The following is a 22,557-nucleotide window of genomic DNA, read 5'->3' on the forward strand; positions in this document are numbered from 1 at the left end:
TCTGCTACGGCTAGGAGCTGTGGAGAGAGAAGAAACACTGTTCAACAGTCAAGTAAGAACCTCTTGAAACGGAAATACACAAAGCTTTATTGAAGTGTTGTGCTGTGTCCTTGTCGTCCGTACTCACCTTAGGAGGGTCTTGGACCCTTGTGGATGCCATCAGGGGCCGCCGCGACGGTGTGTGCCCAACCCACCCAGATACGCTCTGTAGCGGTGTTCCAGCTGGAGTCACGTGGAAACCCCTCCAACGTCCCTGGCCCTGTAATACTCCCCCTGAGGGCGAGAAGCGAGATTTTTAGATTCCCTTTCCCATTCCCCACTTCAGTTTTAAATAATTTAAATAAAGTTTCTATTTCTATATTTTACTTACCTCTGGTTTGTCTGGTCATTGGGGTGCTTTGGGACCTTCTCGAGGTGGAACGCTTCTCCGACCTGTGACACAGACATTCCACAGCCTGTGATGTCAATGTCTTCCACATATTAAGTTCACATTGTCCATTATAAAGTTGATACATTCAGATTTGAAAAGATCAGGAGAGCCGTTGAACACTATGGTTGGTGTGGGACCTTTGGGTTCCTGTAAAACAAACATTTCACCTTTTAAGTGCTTTTTACCAATTAACAGAAGCCATCAAATAGACTTAAAATTATCCCATAATAACACAAATAAAGTATGACAACTAGGCAAGCGACACTCACGAACCAACAAGACTCATAATAATTGATGTAGAGCTGTATGCTATTTAAGGGTAAACAGAGTAATAGTTTTATATTTGCATTGAATGTTACTTTAAATAAAGTGCCTCAAATGCTAACTAAATTACAGAAGACTATACTTACACTATTTACACAGTAAAGGAAGCTGGGATTTTCTTGAAATAATGCTTGCAATAACATAAGTGCAGCATTCCTCACCAGACCTACAAAGATACAAATTATTGTACATTAGGTACAGATATCAATTACAGGGACATTTTACTCAAAAAAGAAAACTCATTCACTCACTCGCTATTTCAAACATTCACAGCTTTCTTTCTTCAGCAGAACACTAACACAAAAAGATTTTGAAGAATGTCTGTAACCGAACAACTCTGCTAGCAATTTAATGGACACAAAACCAATGCAGGTCAATGGGCACCATTGTTGTTCGATTACCATACTTTTTCAAAATTTCTTCTGTTGTGTTCTGCTGAAGAAAGTGAAGACAATTTTAATTTGTGGGTAAACTTTAATTCTTTCTCAGCCAGCGTCTCTTAATTAACAAGTTTACTCTTCAATGGCAAGGAAAAAGTTTATACTAACATTATTTTCATATTTTCACTTATACAATTTATAGGTGCTAGAACCTTTACATTGACTATGCATATAAGGCTACTTTACACTGGACAAAGAACAAGCACCTTCTGTGGTTTCCTCTCCAATGAGATTGGCGTAGAGATGTTTTTACTTCCTTCTTTTGCACTCCTGATGATGTTTGGGGCCATTTTATTAAGAGATGTTTCCATGTTCTTCACCAAGTCTGTTCCAAACAACATTGTCATTCCATGCAGCATTTTAAAACAAAAAATCTTTATATATCCACTTTCAGACAAACAAGTTCCTTAAAGTCTACATTAACTTGAGGTTGCAATTGACTAGTGATGTATTTTTCAAAACACAATGTTCAATAAAAAAATAGTGTGAAATATACAGAATTTAAATTAAATCCTCAAACACTTTACAGTCTTTAATGCTAAATTCTAAATGAAATACATACAGTAAGAATTATCATTAAAGCTACAAAACACAGATTTCTTTTTATTTTCTCTTTAATGAACATTAGTGACGAAGTCTTACAAGGTCCTTTTAAGCACCTTACCTTTTTGCATCAATGGGGTTTATATTTTAAAGCCAGTGACGTGTCTGACCATTTATTAACCATGGTTATCTGTGAGGGAGAGGAAAAAAAATTACACTTCACAAACCAAATACACATAAAAACCTGAACACGTTTGGTTTTTAAAACATTTGAATGTTAAATGTAAGTGTCTTAACAGCTACCATCACATTAATTAATTGTGTGCATCACAGAAAACATGCATATCTAGACTTGCGGATACAAACGCTGCACTGCAATCATGCATTTATAATACAGACCAGCAGAAAGTTCTTAACTGTGGCCAGCAGTTTCCACTTTCCTTCAAGGTTTAGCTCCAACCCTGATAAAACGCTCGTGAACAAGCGAAAAATACTCACGGAATATGTGTAAAACTGCGACAAACATTTACATATAATTTCCCTTTCACCGTCTTCCACCCGGTTCCTTTGACCACGCGCTTCATTGAAATAACACCCCTGTCTCGAATTTCGTCTCCTTACAACACATCTGTCTTATTGTGCTTGGCAATTTAATTGAAAATGACAAAGAAATAAAGCAGGACTGTAACGTAATTCATTAAAACCAGGAACAAAATGTATTTAACAGAGCTTTTATAACTGACGGTTGACGAAGCCCGTCAGTGCTTTAACGTTACCAGCAGTATTATTTAACTGAGGTAAATATTATAAATGTAGCTTCTAGTATCACTATTTAGCACAAGACCTACTCTAACAAAATAAATATTAACTAATTATACTAAATATTTCAGTAATATCGTTTCAAAAATGTAGAAAGTTTACTTACCTCAGGGTACAAACAAGCAGAAATGACGGTCCGGAGTCCGAACTCCTCAGTTTGAAAAAATAACTGTCAAGCCTCGAGGCTCATCTTCGCGTATGGTGGTGGTCTGGTCTGCCTCTCCACATCACCACCCCTCTGGTTTAATAAACAGAGGAATATAAACACACACACATACATAAATAACATGTTTAATATAATAAAGCTTGACGGTGAAAGATTTTATACCCTAAAATTGCCAAGTTTCCCTCAGACATCACACGTAATTGAATTAAACACTATTGGGCGGTTTTCTCGGACAGGACTTATCACTGACTAAAATACTGACATCTGTTAACATATGAGTGCTATTGTTTTGTCTCAAAATGCACACTAGTATTGTATTTTATAAGGTTTGTTTGTAAAAATGTCCCAATTATAATTAAGACGGAGTCCTAAACCCTGTCCGGTATTATATTAACTAAAATAGCTCCACTTTAACTCGGACACATAACGTAACACACACTTTAAGTCGGTCACATAACATAACACACCTTTATATAACTTATATGTTTACAAAAACGTCGAGTATTTGCGTCTTTGCCAATTAATATAGTCTAAAATTAACATTTATTTACAAACACTTACCTGGCGTGACCTTGAGGAAACGGCTGATGGATGACTCGTGTCGTTGTGGGAAACAGTGAGTGATTCCGGCTGTTACATGCGGAATGATCTCAGATGAAATGACCTGTCATTCAGATCCTTCCGAGTTAAGTTAAGACATTTTAAATTAAAAACTCACGCACATACTGTACATACACACGCGCGCGTGAGCGGGTCGCGCGCACGCGCGCGCGCACACGGGTACACACACGGGCATATTTAGAAGTTTTATTTAAGATTGTTATGATATTGGGACTATTTCTCCACCCGCTTCCTCAGCTCTGAAGTTCAAATTCGCATGCAGTGCGGTTATAACAAGTGTAAAAGATATGAAACATCACTCCGTAGTACAACAGCAATATCAATTAAGTGCAATCCTAAAATATGATTTAAAACATAACCCTTTCATTGTTAAGTATGAGAAATTAAAATGAATTAAATCGCATGTTTAAACGCCACAGAGATATCAGAGCCAGCAGTCTGATGGGCTTGCTGAGGAGAGGCTGCGCTGGGCGGGGTGTGAGCGCTTAAGTGTCTGTGATTTTCTGGAGCTCATATGGAGCTCATCTACGTCCGAAAGTGTCCGAGCACATTTTTAAATAGACGCTATCTTTATTAACCGACCGCATATTTAAACTTTAAGCACATACATTCACGCATGAACAACTCTTACAATCACATTTTGTGACCAAATAACAGTAATATTATGAGCATTTTGTTGTCAGGAAACATAGCTGTCATAAGTCCACATATTTACCTGATTTGTCTTAATTAGTTCAGTCAACACTAGCCATTCTGAATTTTGACTGGATTTGAAAATAACCATTCATTTAATATTTTAAACACAGATCTTCTCAACTAGCTCAAAAAAAAAAAAATTGGTTTAACTTATATATTTTTGCCCGTCCAACATTTCATTAGTTGGATTTTTTTACAGTGTACACTAAATATTAGTAGCCTATTTGTTGACTCTCTCTTTATTTGACCACAACCTATTGACACAAAAAGGTTTGTGAATGAGTTGTGTAGGTTTGTAAATGAGTTGTGTAGGTCTGCAATTATTGTGTAATCTTTAGTTTACACTTCAGTCACAAAACGTGAATTATAGAACCATTTTAATAAAAATGGTTCTTTGCCCTCCAAGGGTTCTATATGGAACCCGTTTTTTGGTAAAAGGTTCTATTGGCCAAGTATAGAACCCCACGGTTCTATATAGAACCTCAAGGAACCTTTTTTTAGAGTGTAATTCGATTACAAGAAAAATAAGAGTAATCCCTTACATTACTTTTTCAAGTAATTAAATTACAGTAACAAATTACTTAGTAACTAGTAACACCCAACACTGGACAATACAGAGAACACTTAGATTAAAAAATAGTTTATAAAGCTGCCGGAAATGGAGAAAAAATATGAACAGGGGACCAAGCTTTGAAACCCCTAGATTTGGGCTAAGCCCACAATGTCTACAATGTCTGGCTCTGCCCCTGGTCCCAGGTACACACACACACACACACACACACACACACACACACACACACAAAGACTATTCATACAAAACCCCAGTCTGGATAAGTTAGTTGTATAGATGTTTTTGCATTGTTTGTGATTATTAACACTTATAGGGCATGTCGAAGTTGAGGTTAAAGATAGTTTCAGCGATAGTAGAGCACATGCATGTCGGTCGTATAGATTGTCTTAAGAACTCATCTAGTGCCATGGGATGGCGGACATCAGCTCTGTGTATCGTAAAATAAGTCAGAGTTATTGTCTTTTGAGAAAGGGCAAACGGCTAAACTTTAAAAGATAACACACACATGCTAATGTGACATCTTTTGCTGCATCTTTTGCAGCGATTTTTGTGTGAGCATATCAGTGAACACCCCTGACCACTCGGTGAGTTTCACGTCTTTGTAAATGAAAGTTTAATGCATTTTAGGAATGACTGTTCCAGTGCACCTATGCAGCCACTGCAGAGGGAGGTGATAGAACAAACACCAGAAAACCCTCGGGCCAGCGCCACACGTCCAAACCTCAGTCAAACCCGTTCTATTTTATCATAAACATCTAAAAACAGGGCTTTAAGTGTAAAATACCGAACTTGTCCTTTAAATGCTTTATGTTCTGACTTTAAAGAACCATATGATCCATCAGTATTTGTCATAAAAACGCATGGGTGCTTCGCCTCAAAACAATCTAAAATAATCCTTTATTTTTGTCAAAGCGGACAGAATTACATTTATTGTATATACACATATACACCGTTGGGTTTAGGAGACATTAATTATGCCAAACCATGAGATATGCAGCCAGCGAGATAAAAATGAATTATGTTTCTTTTAAAACGGCAGATATGAGTGCGTGCCCAGTGCACATTCTCTGTCACCGCCAGTGAGCGCGAGCTTTAATGCACGTGAACAATAGAGCACGGAGCGGGACAAGACTCCCGGAGCTCGTAAAGCGATTCATCTTTTATCTAGTTTAAAATAAATATGTTTTGTCTAAAGACAGTAGTATTGGCGGCACCGGTACTTGTGGCATAGGGCATTGCTTAAACTATACACATACTAAATATTTCATTAAATAAATTTGTGATGTTACAAATAAAAGTTTATTTGCAAACATTAAAATACACGCGGGCGCTTCACCTCGAAACATTGTAACGTGGGCTGCTTATACAAAGCAAGAGAGAGATGAATCCATGTGCAAGAAGGTTTATTGTAAAATCCACAAAGGGGCAGGCAAACGAATCCAACCAGGGTAATCCAAAAATGTAATCCAATAAACAGGCAAGAGGTCAAGGCAGGCAGCAAACAATCAAAATCCAAAATAACCAGTAATGGGAATAACGGAGTTTTAAGTAATTGGCGTTCGTAACTGCGTTATTTTTTCATTAACGAGTAATCAAATAAATTACTGTTTCCCCCGTTATAACGCCGTTATCGTTACTGACATTAAAATGCTGCACGTTACTAAAATTGATCTCACTGTAGTGATTTTCACCCACGTATGCTCGCTCTCTCAGCCAAACACTGTTTTTCTCTTGTGTGTGTATATGTGTGTGTGTATTGTGAGAAACATAACTGATGATGATTGGTATGTGTGTGTGTTAGAGGGGGTGGGAGAATCACATAGCTGATGATGATTGGCTTAATTTCCATCGTTAGCCAACCAGAGGCAGAGTTCAAAAACAGACACGCACACTCGCACAGTCCGAGTCCGAGCAAGCAGTGTAAAAAAGTCTGAGCAACTTGGTCACTTTGTCGCTAGATTTAGCAACTTTCTATCACTTTAGCGACTTTATAGGACAAATCTAGCTATCTTTTCTGGCGTGGTTGGAGACTTTTGTAGACTGACATGAAAATACGCGTTGTTTTCTCTTCTCCATGAGCAGCGGTGCTGCGGCTGTGCCAAATCTCAAAGCACTGACATGCAGCCCGGTCATCGCGCATCAATCACTCTGAAAACACCGGCGACAGAGCGATGGCAAGTACAACAAGCTCAAAAGTAGCAGTTGCAAACACAAAGTATAAAGCACTACTTATCCATTGTTGAGGTGAAAGGCAAGAATGTTTGTGTAATGTGCAACTTTTGCCCATAAAGAAAAAGTCTCTCCACGTCTGTGGCAAGTAATTCTGATCTAATAAAGCACCTCACATCGTCACATGCTGCCACAAAATTTGTGATTTCTCTTTAGTATCCATTTTAGTCATTTAACATATTTAATTAGGGGCATTCAAGTTATTTGAAATATTAGAATTTTTTAAGTAAGGCAGTAATTACTTTTCTTGGTAATTAATTACTTTTATAATAATGTAAAGCAGTTACTAACTCAGTTACTATTTGTGAGAATTAATTAGTAACTGTAACAAATTACTTTTTTAAAGGAACGTTCCCAACACTGAAAATAACAGGCACGGGTCAAAAACAGACAGACACAGAACAGGATAACAGGATGAATGCTTGGTATGTAGACAGGCTAACATTACTTCAACGGGAATGATCAGATTGGACCGGTTTTATGGAGAACAGACAGGACGTACAAAGTGAAGTGGAACATGACAAGATTTCAAAATAAAAGCCAGAATAGAACAGGATATCAAAATAAAAGTTCAAAACACAAAACAAAACAGAACACGAGACAAAACCCTTACAAACATGCCTAGTCCCGTTTTTAATCAGAGACATGGTTCAAGAAACACTGAATCTAAAATAAACCTTTATTTTTGTCAAAGTGGACAGAATTACCATAATGGTTTTAAAAACATAGTGACCAAAACATCCTGCTGTGAAGGAATGCAGGCTGTGGACCCCGGTTGTAAAAATGACATACGGAAAGAAAAATCTCTGTACAACTTTGACAGGGAGTCATAAATCAGATGATTGACAGGGGGTCATAAATCTATTTTTAACAGAAGGTGGTGAATAACAACTATTCGCATAGCCCCTGCTGAAAGAAACAATAAAACCAGAAATTAGAAAATTCTAATGGTTTCCTTTAAAATACCAATAGGAACCATTAGCTTTTATCATTAAAAACTGTAGTATGTTTTGGGCCATATTCCATTAGAACCAATACATAGCATTAACAACCAACAAAAACCAATACACTGTAGTGTGTTTTGGGCCATATTTCATTACAACCAATACAATTCCCAATAAAACCATTTGAAGTTTCTGTAATGGTTTTATTGTTTTTTTCAGCAGGGGCCATATCTTTTTTCTGTTCAAAGTTTATTTCCTGTCTTTGTTTATGGAGTGTTTACCCGTGTTGATGACCTTTGCCTGTTAATGGATTATGGATTACCCTTTGGTGTGTCGTGGATCTCTGTAATAAATGAATTGCTTTTGGAACCTCACTTTTCTTGTCCCTGTACAGTTAGTGACAAGGACTAAGCTCAGAATCACTGCTGTTTATTTCCCCAGTTTACATCAGAACACACTGGGAATACATTCAATACAAACACTCAATATGCAGATCTACAATATTACATATAACAATCATGGCTTCTTGGACAGGTCTTACTAAAATCTATGTTTGAGCTGCTTTAATTTAAACAAACTTTGTACTGACATATCTTAACATATATCACTGTCAGTGTTTTGCCTTAAGATGCACACTAGTATTGTTTTTTGTAAGGTTTGTTTTTAAAAACTACTTAAATGTCCTAATATAACTAACACCTAGTCCTGAATTAATCTAAACCCTGTCCAGGAAACCGCCCCTAAAGGTAAAAATTCACTAAAATACTAGTGAGTCACAGGTTTTGCAAACATCTCTTAAACACAAAACCAGGAAATTGCTTCATCTGTTAAACTTTTCAAGCGACTGTCTCACTCTGTCTGTTTGTATATTAGTGAAATATGGCAGAAGCTCAAAAGTTTAGCTGTTCAGTGTGTTTGGATCTCCTGAAGGATCCAGTGACCATTCCCTGTGGACACAGTTACTGTATGAGCTGTATTACAAACTGCTGGGATCAGAAGGAGATGAGAATCTACAGCTGCCCTCAATGCAGACAAACCTTCACACCAAGACCTGTTTTATTTAAAAATGTGATGATTGCTGAAATGTTGGAAGAACTGCAGAAGACAAAACTTCAGACTGCTGTTCCTGCTGACTCTTATGCTGAAGCTGGAGATGTGGAGTGTGACGCCTGTACTGAGAGAAAATACAAAGCTGTCAAGTCCTGTCTGGAGTGTCTGAAGTCTTACTGTCAAAATCATCTTAAACAACATGAGAATCTCTTCAATGACAGGAGGCATCATTTGATGAATCCCACCAGACAACTTCATGAGATGATCTGCAAAAAACATAATAAACAACTAGAAATCTACTGTCGCACCGACCAACACTGCATTTGTTATCTGTGTACGATGGACGAACATAAAAACCATGATACTGTGACAGCTGAAGCAGAAAGAACTGAGAAACAGGTATGAACTGAAATCAGACACTGCACTAATGCTAACAGTAATGATAAATAATATGCTAAACCATGACTACATATCATCATAATAACAATAGATGCATATACTATATTTGAGGTTTTATAGATATTTGTTATCTTACAGAGAATTTTCAGAGAGAGATGGATAAAATTACATCAGATAATTGAGGAGAGAGAGAAGGAGCTTCAGGAGCTGAGAGAGGCTGTGGACTCTCATGCGGTGAGTTTTGATTAGAAAAACATCTGCTGGCAGCTTGAAGATCAGTTTGAGATTCATGACTCTCCTCCAGTGATGGAGATCTTTACTGATGTACCTGTAATGGATCTGATTGTAATGTTTGTCCTAACAGCGCTCTGCACAGACAGCAGTGGAGGACAGTGAGAGGATCTTTACTGAACTGATCCGATCCATTGAGAGAAGACGATCTGAGGTGACACAACTGATCAGAGATCAGGAAAAGACTGCAGTGAGTCGAGCTGAAGGAGTCATGAAGTGTCTGGAGCAGGAGATTGATGATCTGAGGAGGAGAGATGCTGAACTGGAGCATTTTTCACATACAGACAATCACATCCATTTCCTACAGGTAACACATCTCTGAAATACAACACAGTGAGCATTAACAGGATCTCTGGAAGACTTCACTTATTAAATGACTATGATTTTAAAATGTTAACATGGTAATTATTATTTTAACCACTTAAAGATTATAAACTATGTCAACATCAATATTACTCTGTGTAGTCATTTAGACTACTAAATGTGTTTAATGTTGAATCTTTATGTTGTCTTTGCATTTGTAATCTTTTCTTCTTCAGGGTTTTCAGTCTCTGTCTGCAGCTCCTGAGTCTTCAGTCTCACACAGATTTCCTCTCAGCTCTCTCCTCTCTTTTGATGATGTGAGAAAATCTCTCTCTCAACTGAAAGACAAACTGGAGGATTTCTGTAGAGAGGAGATAGAGAAGATATCTAATAAAGGTAAAGTAGCAGATATTCATTTTCTCTTCAATAGCACACAAGCAAGATCCCTGTTAGACTCTATATCAGTTTCATGATCTCTGTTATATTGTGTGTGTTATTGCTGTATTATATTTATACTTGTGATATGGGAATTCTATTAATTATGTTTGTTTATGTCCTCAGTTACATATATCCCAGTTGTTTCTGCTGAATTGAAGACCAATGTGAATTTTTTACAATGTAAGAGACTTTAAAATCATTTATGATTTCTGACTTTGATTCATTTATATCTTTTAGTACATAAAAATATAAGAACAAACAAGGAAAGAACAAAATAGAGAACAAAAATGTAGAGGACAAAGACAAAATAAAGTACAAAAATATTTCTGAATGTTCAATGTTTACAGAAATCTTCAGGTCACACGTTTCCATAACTCAGTCACTGTTAAAGAGATAAATCAATTGAGGAAAATCAACAGTAAGCAGCAAATAGTGAGACTCAAAATCATAACATCGACGTTTCAACATTTGTTCCAACCCAGACAAAGTACACAACCTTTGCATAAAACTGCATTAATACTAAAAACTGCATTTAAAAAAATATATTTATATAAATTAAACAATCTTTAACCAAATAGTAAGAGAAACAGAAGTGAATGAACGAGTAAATACAAATATAGAAATTTGTAAGTTTTGGGAACAAAAAAATATATATAAATCTGCAATGATGATTTTTGTTAAACTGCTGCAGTTGTTACAGGTACCAGCTGGTATCATGTAAACGGCTATGTTCTTGCTCTGAAACAGGAGAAATAAATCAGACAGGCCAAAATTTTGAATCCGTTTTTTTTATTTCGCTCAGCAGAAAGAGAGCCCAAGAGGATTTATTACACCATCGCTCCTAATATCCTACTTGGTTACAAACACACAATGTTTTCTCATGAAAGACACAGTTTCAAAAATAAAATACATAAGGTGCTGTGTAACCAGTCAAATTAACTGTGGCATGTGCCTGAACTGATGGTTCACCTGAAGACTCATATGTGAGGAAATGGCGTGACCTCCTCTCACGAGCAGACCTTCTAACATCTGACTGATCTAAGTTTTCTACTGGAGGGGTCAAAGGTTGAACTTCTGAGTCTTGCTGTCCATTGTTTTCTTCCTCCACAGGTTCAGTGCATAAAGGTAGGTTTTTATCACCGTTGTGTCTTATCTCAGTAGGGTTTGGAAAGTGTTCAGGTATAGTATGACTTTTTCTTCCTACAGGTGTTGGTTCCAACCCGAATCTCTGGATACCTAATGAATTGCTCCCGGTAGCTAACAGGTCTTTCCTCTGTCCTTGCGGTCGGATGTCAGATGGAGTAGCATCGACAGGTAGATCGTTTCTCAGCAACAGGAGTTTATGATTCAGCATCCTGCTTTTCTGTTTGTTTCCAGTTTCAGGGCAGACAGCGTACACTGGGTTCTCACCAAGTTGACGTTCAACTATGTATATAGTCTTCTCCCAGTATGCCCTAAGTTTTCCTGGTCCTCCACATTCATTAAGGTTCCGGACCAGAACTCTGCCCCCTGGTTGCAGTATCACCCCTTTTGTCTTCTTGTCATACGTCACTTTTCCTCTTGCACTGGATTTTTTTACTATTCTTGCTAGTAATGCGGTAGGCTTCTGTTATCTTGTCAGCCCATTTCTCTGCAAACCCTCTAGGTGAGTATGGTTCCCTTTCACCAACCAGGAGAAGAACGGTGAGTAGCCGGTGGATTCATGTCTGCTGCAATTGTATGCGTGTATGACATGCGGGAGATGGTCATTCCACCATAAATTCTCACTATCAGTCAATGTTCTTGACATCTGGAGGATGGTGCGGTTCAACCGCTCAGCTAGATTGCCTTGCGGGTAGCAGAGTGATGTCCGCGAGTGGCCAACCCCTGCCAACTGCTGTAAGGATTGAAACAGTTTGTTCTCAAATGCATAAACCAGGCAATCACTACTAGGATATACTTATATCCTCCACAACTGGTTTCCAGAGGCAAGTAATCAATACACACAAGCTCTAAAGGGAAATTAGATGTGATGCTGCCCATAGGAGCTTGAGTGTGTGTTGTGGGTTTCTTAGATTTGATACAGGGACATCTCCATGTGGCATAGTCTTCAATTTCTTTCCCCATAAAGGGCTCAAGCAAGATGGAGTACTCTTTCTGTGCCTACGTGACCCATCTCATTGTGTAGGTATCTCAGACCTAATGACCTGTATGTCAGAGGGAGGACTAACTGCTTGTGCTGGTTCATCCTTCTATAAAGGAGGCTGTCTTCTAGGTGCAACTTATTCCATTCATGCAGCATTTTTCAGGTGGCTCCACTCACAGCTTGGCGTAGGTCATCCATCAGTTTTGTATTTGACTCCTTTAACTCAACAATCTTGCCTATTGCTTGATCCTCTCTTTGAGCTTTAACAAGATCATCATGGCTGATAGACAGATGACAATGAGGTTGCAGAGGAGGATCCGGGGAACGCATGTTAAGTGCTGCAACCCAGGCCAGATCCTTCCGTTCTGCTGCCTGACTCTTGTCCCATGTAGCACATACTGCCTCGTCGAGAGCTCCTCTGTTCCAACCTAATATTTTCCCATGTCCAACGGGAGCCGAGACAGTGTGTCTGCATCTTCATTTGATTTTCCAGGCCTATGCCGGATGTTGAAACGACAATCTGAGAGTTCTCCCACCCACCGATGACCAACAGCATTGAGTTTGGCTGTATGCTCATGATATAGGTCAAGGGGTTGTTTTTCATGTACACAGTAAAATGGGGAGGGTAGTATTACAGGTAGTAATGGACTTTTCACACACAGCCCATTTCAGTGCAAGGAACTCCAGTTTTCCACTGTGTAGGTGATAATTACGTTCAACTGGTGTCAGCGTCCGCGAACCATAGCCAATTACTCTCAGCTTCCCGTTCTGGCGCTGATAGAGGATAGCCCCAGGCCCTGGTCTGAAGTGTCTGTATGTAGCTTGAAAGGTTGGTTGAAATCAGAATAGGCTAAAACAGGTGGGGTTATAAGGAGAACCACCAGTTGCTCTTAAGCTTCCTGATGTTGAGGAATCTGGAAGGCAGCTGTGGGTCTTTGGGGTTTTTTCCACGTTTTGGAATCTGAGCTTTCCCTGACTTGGCTTGGAGCAACTCATAGATTGGCTTTTGCGATCCTGGAAAAATCCTGGATGTAGGAACGATAATATCCTAAGAAACTGGTCAATTTCCTTACATCACCAACTGTCTGTAGTTTCTTACTTGTTAAGGTTTTGACTGCTTCAAAGTCAATTGGGTCAATCTTGACACCATCAGCTCACACAAGGCGCTCAATGTACCTGACTTCTTGTCTGAACAGTTCACATTTCTCAGGCCTCAGTTTTACTCCTTACTGTTGAAGATCAGTATACAGCCTTCATCCCTGAGTGTGCCCAACACCTGATCCATGCTCCGTTGGAATGCTACTGGGGCATTCGAGAGTCCAAATGGGATACGGACCCATTCAAAGAGGCCCCACGATGAAGGCAGTCAAGTGATGTGAACCCTCAGCAATGAAACCCTGATGGTAAGCTTCCCCTGGTGTAGCCCCCCAGTGTGTCTGTCAGGTCTTGGTTTCTGGGCAGCGGATGTTGATCAGGCACAGTCATTTTGTTCAGAAGGCAATAATCAATACAAAGCTGTAAGCTGCCACCTTTCTTCCAAACGCAGACAACTGGGGCCGCATATGGGGACTTGGACTTAACTATCCAGCCTTTCATCAACAACTCCTTCATGTACCTCTTTTTTTACCTCTTTAAAAAGTGGCTTATTGCTGTCACATGCGAAAGCTCCGACTTCTTTACCCAACATTCTGTTGACTTTTTTCCTTTGTGTCTCATCAAGGTGACTGAGGTCAGTGGAAGGTTGCCATGACGATGGACAGGTGTCAGCAGGTTATGATACAGCACTGTTAACAATTCAATTCAATTTTATTTATATAGCGCTTTTCACAATTGTTAATTGTTGCAAAGCAGCTTTACATGAGTAGATGTAGAGGAGAACACAGAAAATCAATAGATAATATAAGATGTAGAATATAGCGGCTAAGGTTAAACCGTACAAGCAAGCATATTAGTAATGTAACGTATACTGTAAAGTGCTAAGTTAAGCCAAAGTTGGCTGACTCTCCCTGGGACGAAAAAACCCCCTAGGAGAAAACACGGTGGGAAAAACTCCTAGAAGGACAAAAACCCTTGGGAGAAATTTATATATATAGATACTGTAGGTATAGGAAGTGGGTAAGCGTATTAAACTGGTTCAGCTGGTGGTCATTGGTCGTGCATCGGCTAGGCATCACGTTGAAGGACAGCCAGTAGATCAGTGGTGCGATGACCTTTGTTTGTCTCATTGTCCTCGGGTCGAGGATGAGACAGGGAGACAAAAATAGAATACTATTAGCGTAGGGGCCGTTCGCATGTAATGCAAGTGTCATACATTATAGTGGTTTAAGTCAGCTCGGTTCCAGACAGGCTAACTATTGCGGCAATAGTATATTACCCATATGAGGTATGTGAGTGCTTTGTTCTAGACAAACTAACTACTGCGGAAAAAGTACATTTATGGACATATTTTATGTGAATGCTTTGTTAAAGAAGAATGTCTTAAGTTTAGATTTAAATTGATTGACTGTGTCTGATACTCGAACATTATTTGGTAAATCATTCCAGAGCTTAGGGGCCAAGTAGGAAAAGGATCTACCACCTTAAGACACTTTTGATATTCTAGGAATAATTAAGTGACCAGAATTTTGTGAGCGCAGTTTACGTGGTGGATTGTATTCTGATAGTAGTTCTTTAATATACGAGGGCGCTCGGCCATTTAAGGCTTTGTAGGTGATTAGTAAAATTTTAAATTGTATGCGATATTTAACTGGTAGCCAATGTAAAGATGCCAGAATTGGAGTAATGTGGTCATACTTTTTAGATCAAGCTAGCACTCTTGCGGTGGTAATCACTGTTGGGTTGGGTGTTTCGGGTGAGTCTATAGCGATCACTTTTTAACACTGTGAATGCTGCCAAGTAATGTATTTCTCTGCAGAGTTACTGTATGTTTTGTGTTGTTAGCCACAGGTACAGCTACAAATGGTTTTCTTGGATTTTGTTCTTCCAACAAACCTTCACCCAGGTCCAGTTCTGTCAACTGCACATTGTTGTTATCAGGCTCCAATAGAAAGACTGTGTCAGATGTGACCCGTCTGCCTGTCCATAGGTGCTCTTACTGCACAGAGGGTTTGCTAGCTTGGATGAAGTTCATCATTAGCTCTGCTTTCTCTGCTGGTATACACAAGGCATTACAGAGTAGCACAACTAGAGTTGAAATCAGCTTTTCAGGTTGTTCTTGTATCATCTCTTCCAGCACATTGAAACCAAAGAGTGGTCTCTCCAGAGCAAGCCTGCTGGCCAGAATGGCACAGTGATTGACAGATTAGGATCTTCATTCCTCATTAGATTGCCTGTGAGGGCAACCCAACCCTCAAATGGGAGGACGTCACCATTCACCGCATACACTCTTAACTCGTCTTCTTCAATTATTTCACTGAGTTGTCTAACAGGAAGGTCAGGTAAATATCTGCTCTTCCAGTCTCTATCAATCATGCTCACTTGAGTACCAGTGTCTAGTAAGGCATTGAGCGCTAATCCATTTTGGTTACAATGGGTGAGAGCTCTCCTTCCAATGAGTTTGGCTAAACATTCCCCTTTGCTGTGAGGTAAGTCATGAGTGAATGTATTGGTGGTCTTGTTTGTTTTTTTGTATATGTTCTGTGATTTCACCTTTTGTAAGGGGGTTTTGAGTCTTTTGTCAGTCCTTCGTTTTCAGGTTTGTCAATATGACCAGTGTCAGGTTGGGATGATAGCTGAGACCCAGTCAATGTTTGTCCCTCGGCAGAGACCGGTTCCAGTTTCCCTCAACTTCTACTACAACTTGTGAAGCACGACCCTGAATGGCTGTGTAAATTACCTTTCTCAAGTTTAATAGATGTGCCATCCCTGAATCCTCTAACTCTAGTAAAGGCTCACTGGACATGAAACTGCAAATGTGCTCAAACCCACTCTCCTCATCGGTAGAATTGACGTGAGACTCGTTCATTTCTGGCACTCCACCCACTGACTTGGCAATCTGGAACAGTTCATATACAGAAAGAGTGAGCAGGGTCTTTTTTGATGTCCCATACCAACCTTTTCCTCTCACTATTCGCCATAACTGCTTCCCAATTCCACGCACTTTGTCACTAAAGTCCAGCGCTGTTCTTGATGAGTGGTGATTTCAGCACTGCATCATCATCATTCGTTGTTCATTACCGGTAACCTCTTTATTGGACAGGATCAATGTTATTTGGAGATTTCTTCACGGGCTGTAGCATAAAATACACATAGACTTAGGTAGTAACAGATGATGTCACCAGGTGCTAGCTGCATTTCTAATATAGTTTGGTGAAAAAACAACACATAAAACCGCTAATGTATGGTTCTGAATAAGCTTTGCTTGGTTAACGTGAGAGTACATGTCCAATCAACTCATAATATGGAAATCTGTTGCCAACTTCACAGTTCCTCCTCACGTGTTGGTGCACACGCGCAAATACGTGTTGCAGACCATTTAGCGTGGCAAGCAAAGGAAAAAAGCCGCTAATATATGCACGGCCAGCTTCATTTAAGTCTACTGCAGCAGCGATGCTCAAGAAAAAGTTGACAAAACTGTAAAATTTTTGAGTGCCGTACGCTCAAGGCAATACATCTAATATGACAAGTTGCTTGCTCCGTCATAACCAGGGTGTTGTTGATAGCACACGATCGCAGGGTAGACCGAAACAGCCCACATTGCCTTCTGTGTTTAAATGATAACAAACTGATCTTCTTGTGAAAAAACACTTGAAGGTAGTGGCATAGATAGAATATAAAAAAGAACCCTGTGTTTAAAGATATTTTATGTTCATTTTGAAGTGCAGTGTATGTTGGTACATTTAGTATAATAATGCAAGTGCTCTTAAGTGAAAATGTTGATTTTGGCAGAGGTTAAAAACTGCTTAGGTCTTTATTTTTGTAAAGAAGCCTGTTGTGACCAAAGTGTTAGGTGTTTGTAACCCAGTAAATAATTTTTTTCTTTAAATTTGACAGTAGCCTTTTTGTCCCCATAAACATACACACACCGAAACGTACCGAAACCGTGACCCTAGAACCGTGATACGCACCGAACCGTGAGTAATTTGAACCGTTACACCCCTAATATACATATATGTCCACATTTTCATAAAACAGCCTTTTTACACGGACCTTGAAACATTAAGCGACATGTAAACATATTACATTTTGGTTATTTAACTTAGTTAACTAATCTACTAAACCTGAAACAGGAGAAATAAATGAGACATCACAATAATGTGTGTCCGTTTTTCATCTCGCAAAGCGGGACAAACTGACATAATGTCTCGGCAGCACAAAAAATACCCCACTGCCCACTGTTGACGAATTCCACAATTACTCCTCACCTCTCTATAAAATACATTAGTGCAAATGAATGGTAGAAACAGGTTAATCACCCCTGAACAAAATTCAAAAACATTTCTTTATAAAATTACACAAACTACCACAAATGTGATATCAATTTATTGGGCATCACACAGTCATTTGTGTTTATCTTCACCAGATTTCAAGCAGTTCACACTGGATTCAAACACAGTGAACAAATACATTCAGCTGTCTGATGGGAACAGAACGGCTACTGACACTAACACAGTCCATCAGTATCCTGATCATCCAGACAGATTTTATCACTGGCTGCAGATGTTGTGTAGAGAGAGTTTGTGTGGACGCTGTTACTGGGAGGTTGAATGGAGTGGTGATGTGGGTATATCAGTGTCACATAAGAGCATCAGCAGGAAGGGATCGGGTTATGAGTGCTTGTTTGGTTGTAATGATCAGTCCTGGAGATTGTACTGCACTAACTCTAGGTGCACATTCAGTCACAATAACAAACACACTGAACTCCCTGTAGTATCTAGGTCCTGTAGAATAGGAGTGTATGTGGATCACAGTAAAGGATCTCTGTCCTTCTACAGTGTCTCTGATACAATGAACCTCATACACAGCGTCAACACTACATTCACTAAACCACTTTATCCTGGGTTTAACCTCTTTTCAGGTTCAGTGAAGTTATGTAATCCAGCAGTGTAGATGAGATAAAGAAGTGAGTGGCTGTTTCTCAGTGTCAAGGAAGGATCATCAGAAGCCAGAATTTCGAGGATGCTACGTCATCGACATCTGTCGAGGATCCTCGGACTGAGTCCTTGGTTCGAAAAATATCCCATATACCGGAAAGGATGCATATGTGTATCCTTCGCACTCTTCGCGCTCTAAATTCACCCACAATCCAAGCGCCGAAAGCACATCTTTTTACGGACGTAATGACGCAATGAAGTGCACTTGCTAGCCTGTTCCATTTACGTGTTCTCCAAATTCTAAAGAGTAGCCTCGCCTAGCCTCTGAAGGAAGTGACTTGGAAAGACCAGTCCTGCCAAGGAAGTATTCTTGACATTGAGAAACAACCAGTGATTCTCAAGCATTGGACCGTGGGCCTTGGAGCGCCATCTGGTGGGCCGCGTAGACAGAGGTAGACTACTGACAATTATTTATTTTCAATTGACAAATCTTGTTATTTTCACAGCAAACTATTTTTGGCATCTGCCTGTGACGCTCCTTTTGGACCACTTTTAGCATTGCACATCACTTTTTGACGCTCAGGGTTTTCCCGTTACGTATTTTTTTTACATGCAGGGCAATTTCAGTTGCTCGGCTTATGCTTCAGATAAAAACATATTTAATTCTTTGCATGTGTACAGAGAAAGTATTCTTAATACAACTGACAATACACGAAAGAGACAAAAATTAGAAGACCACTCTAGTTTTGCCTTTCATCATTTCTACATGTATTGCAACCATTTTAGTCCACCCAGGGGCACCCCTAGAACTTTTGGGCCCTATGAAAAATATGATTTTATAAATAAATGTTTTTTTTTCCACTGGAAATGACCCTTGTGGTTTGATTACTCATTAGAAGCTATGGCATTTCTCATTCATCTACAGAGTTGTACCAACTAGGGGTATCATTTACCTTTGATAGACTTCATAGTGAGGCAGGTGGTCGGGTCCTTGAATGTTTTTAAACAATTATTGGTGGGGTGTGAGTTGCAAAAGGTTGAGAACCCCTGCTCCAAGAAATGCTGTAAATTTTGAATAAAGAAAAGAAAGGAAAAAATTTCCCGGCCAATGATGCTTCCCTGACAAGTTTTTACAGTAATTCTTTAATTCCTCTATTATCCAATAGATGGCTTCTTACCCAATTTATTAAAAAAAACTGAAACAAAAACGAATTTAATTAATTTTAAACTTTGTGTATGTTTTGAATAATCATTCTGAATCTGATCTCAAAATTCCTTTACAAAAATGCAATTATTTCAGCTTTTTGCTCAATTTTTTTTTATTTTAAAGACACCTACCCGTATTTAAGAGGTTATAAAAAAGATAAATTAAAGATAGGATGAAACTTGTTTGTTTGTTTGAAAGCAGATGGTCTGTTTTTTATTTGATTTGTATGTTTATATATTTATAGAAGAAAACTTTCTTGGAATGCATTTTGTGAAACTTTTGTAAAAAATATAAAAAATGCTGGCTGGCATCTTTAAAAAAATAAATACAAGGCTGGCAGTTCATCAGCTTATTCAGTATTTTGAACTCAATTTGTCTTTGTTTGTTCTATTAGACTTCACATTGAACTTTAAATAATGTCTTCTCAAATTCATCAGTTCACAAACAGGTGTAAGCCTAAAAAAATAAAGTAGCTTAATTTAATTTTTCACGTTATCACAGGACACTTCCACATTGATTGACTGCATCACTATTGTCAAATAATAGACACATGATATAATAAAACAAGTAAATTAAACTTAAATATCATAAATATATTATATAAAGTCAAGTTTACTCAAGAAAATACACACAACATTTAATTGTAAAAAAGTGTCTGAATTTTGTTTTTTTGTCATGATCCTGTTCTGTGTCTCCCCTGTCATGTCTCTTATTTTGAAGTTCTGTTCTGTCTACCATGTCTGTAGTCCTTTGTAGTTCTTTTGTTCATCGGTCCTTGTGTTGATTGTTTTCCAGATGTGTTTTGATATCTTGTTACCCATGTGTATATAACCCCAGTGTTTCAGTTGTCTGGTGTAGGTTGTTGTATCTATGGACTGTAATGGTTTGGTCTTTGTCTTCTTATGGATTATGTTGGTTTGTTTATCTTGGTTTATGTTAATTTAATAAATACTGCAATTGGATCCTCTGCCTTAAATCACCTATTATTACAGAACAACCGACCATTATGGATCCAGCAGCTATTTTTGACCTTTGGTTTTAAGTGCCTTTTTCTGGTATTCTCAATATTGGCATTTAGAATTTATTTATTAAAAGATTGAAAGAAAAAAAGATTGTTGTAATGTATTTCTTTCCAAGTTATTTGTGTCTATATAAAACGTTACATATATACGCCATCATGGATTCTAATATTTGTAGTAGTAGATAACTTTATTTTCACCATGGGGCAGTTGGGTTTGCCGCACAGTTGCAAGGCACTTCATGACAGGACATCAGTTGCATTTCTGAACCAGCAGGTAATACAAGTTAAAGGGATAGTTCGGCCAAAAATGATATTAAACCCATGATTTACTCACCCCGAAGCCATCCGAGATGGATATGTCCATCATTTTTTAGACGACACATTTTTAGTTATTTTAGAAAATGTTTTAGATCTTTCAGTTAATCAGATGTGAAGTTATGGGGTCCACGTCCTTCGGGTCCAAAGAATTTGCATCCATCCTTCACAAAATAAATCCAAACGACTCCACAATGATAAACAAAGGCCTACTGATGACGCTTCCGGAAGGTAGTTATTTTCGTTTATAAAGTTTTAAATGGATATTTCTACAACAACACCGTCCCGATTATCCTCTGAAGACCTGGAGCCGTTTGGATTTCTTTGGGGAAGGGTGTATGCACCTTTTTGGACTTGAAGGATATGGACCCTGTAACTTTACTGTTTAGCAGCTGAAATACATTTTCTAAAATAACTGAAGATGTGTTTGTCTGAGGGATGATGGGCATATGCATCTCGGATGCGAGTGAGTAAGTTATGGGTTTGGTGTCATTTTTGGCCGAACTATCCCTTTAAAACACTTTCAATGAAAGCAGTATAGAACATATGTAGCATTTTGTTACTGACATTAAAAACAAGCCGTTTCTTTACAAAATATTTTTTTTGCTGTGTCTTTGTATGCAAAAAATCAGTCCATGAGTCCCATTTAAGCTTATTGTCCAATACGATGCCAAGGAATTTTGTAGTTTGTAACAACCTGAATAAACTTTCCAATAATAAAAGTGTTGGTGGATTGCTGTGACTTTCTCAAATCTATGGACATCTCTTTAGTCTTATTGGTATTTAAAATTAGGTGGGACTTATTGCACCATTCTAGAAAGGAGTCTAAAACTAGCTCATGATCTACCTCCCCATCCTGTAACAGGCTAACTAGGGCTGTCTCATTGGCATATTTAATAAAGTGCCTGTTTTTAAACGTGCTAATGCATAAAGTTGACTATAATTCTTAGTTAACGGTTAATTGATATATTATGCTTATAACTTGCAAATGAAATGCTTATTTAACTTAAATAAACCAAGCTTGATACTGTGCAGCGCGCATGCGACCTCCGGTTGCAGCCTTCGCATTTAGAAACGGCCGCGTACATACCGCAGGAGAGTGATGTGCTAACGATGTGCATATAATTATGCCCACTATTGCTTTAAAACGAAACTATCAGTCTGGAGCAAAATAAAGGAAAAAAAAACGTGAAGCAATGAAACAAGAAAAATGTATGTGTTTGTAATATTTTAAAGTCTTGTTAGTATTGTCAAACAAAGCAGTGTAATCTTTTCAAAATAATAGAATACTCACAGATTTCCAAATTCCATATTGTTTCTTTGCACTTTATATGTAATTTTCAGTAATTAATAATTTGTCAATAAATAAAGTTAACCACATTTATGCTTTAATGTGTTGTCTTTCAGTTTGTTTAAGTTTGGTAAATGGGTAACATTTTAAATGGTTATTTTTTTACTGTATTAAGAGTATGTATTTATATTTAATTTGATTCATTAAATTAATTTAAATTTAAATCAGGTTTATTTTGTGCTTCTCACAACACATTTTAAATCAAAACAGCTTTACAGCAAATACATGTTTCATGTTAAAAT

The 22,557-nt window shown here is 38.3% G+C and overlaps 1 protein-coding gene and 1 long non-coding RNA gene across 5 annotated transcripts; one reads left to right on the plus strand and one right to left on the minus strand.

Moving 5' to 3' along the window:
* Positions 1 to 425: 425 nt before the first annotated feature.
* LOC141362196 (uncharacterized) lies at positions 426 to 3,099 on the minus strand. Of its 4 annotated transcripts, none has more exons than XR_012368201.1 (5): positions 2,663 to 3,099; positions 1,859 to 1,927; positions 1,401 to 1,519; positions 841 to 920; positions 426 to 577 (listed from the first exon to the last, which is right to left on the minus strand). It is a non-coding gene; the product is annotated as an uncharacterized lncRNA (long non-coding RNA). The 4 variants fall into 4 exon arrangements; XR_012368202.1 differs by having other exon boundaries at positions 1,859 to 2,378; XR_012368199.1 differs by having other exon boundaries at positions 1,401 to 1,927.
* Positions 3,100 to 8,395: 5,296 nt separating this feature from the next.
* LOC129425972 (tripartite motif-containing protein 16-like) lies at positions 8,396 to 20,935 on the plus strand. Its single transcript, XM_073864319.1, has 6 exons — positions 8,396 to 9,232; positions 9,371 to 9,466; positions 9,597 to 9,830; positions 10,063 to 10,222; positions 10,388 to 10,444; positions 17,911 to 20,935. The coding sequence occupies exons 1-6, from the start codon at positions 8,663 to 8,665 to the stop codon at positions 18,435 to 18,437; spliced, it is 1,644 nt and encodes a 547-aa protein (XP_073720420.1). The 5' UTR covers positions 8,396 to 8,662; the 3' UTR covers positions 18,438 to 20,935.
* The last annotated feature ends 1,622 nt before the right edge of the window (positions 20,936 to 22,557 follow it).

The sequence above is a fragment of the Misgurnus anguillicaudatus genome, chromosome 25, assembly GCF_027580225.2.
Source record: "Misgurnus anguillicaudatus chromosome 25, ASM2758022v2, whole genome shotgun sequence".
NCBI classification, from domain to species: domain Eukaryota; kingdom Metazoa; phylum Chordata; class Actinopteri; order Cypriniformes; family Cobitidae; genus Misgurnus; species Misgurnus anguillicaudatus.

Excerpts from the sequence above, each read along its gene's own strand:
- LOC129425972 (XM_073864319.1), top strand. The coding sequence starts at position 8,663 with ATGGCAGAAGCTCAAAAGTTTAGCTGTTCAGTGTGTTTGGATCTCCTG. Across the intron at positions 9,233-9,370 it reads CAGAAAGAACTGAGAAACAG|AGAATTTTCAGAGAGAGATG; the intron begins GTATGAACTGAA and ends GTTATCTTACAG. Across the intron at positions 10,223-10,387 it reads AGAGAAGATATCTAATAAAG|TTACATATATCCCAGTTGTT; the intron begins GTAAAGTAGCAG and ends TTATGTCCTCAG.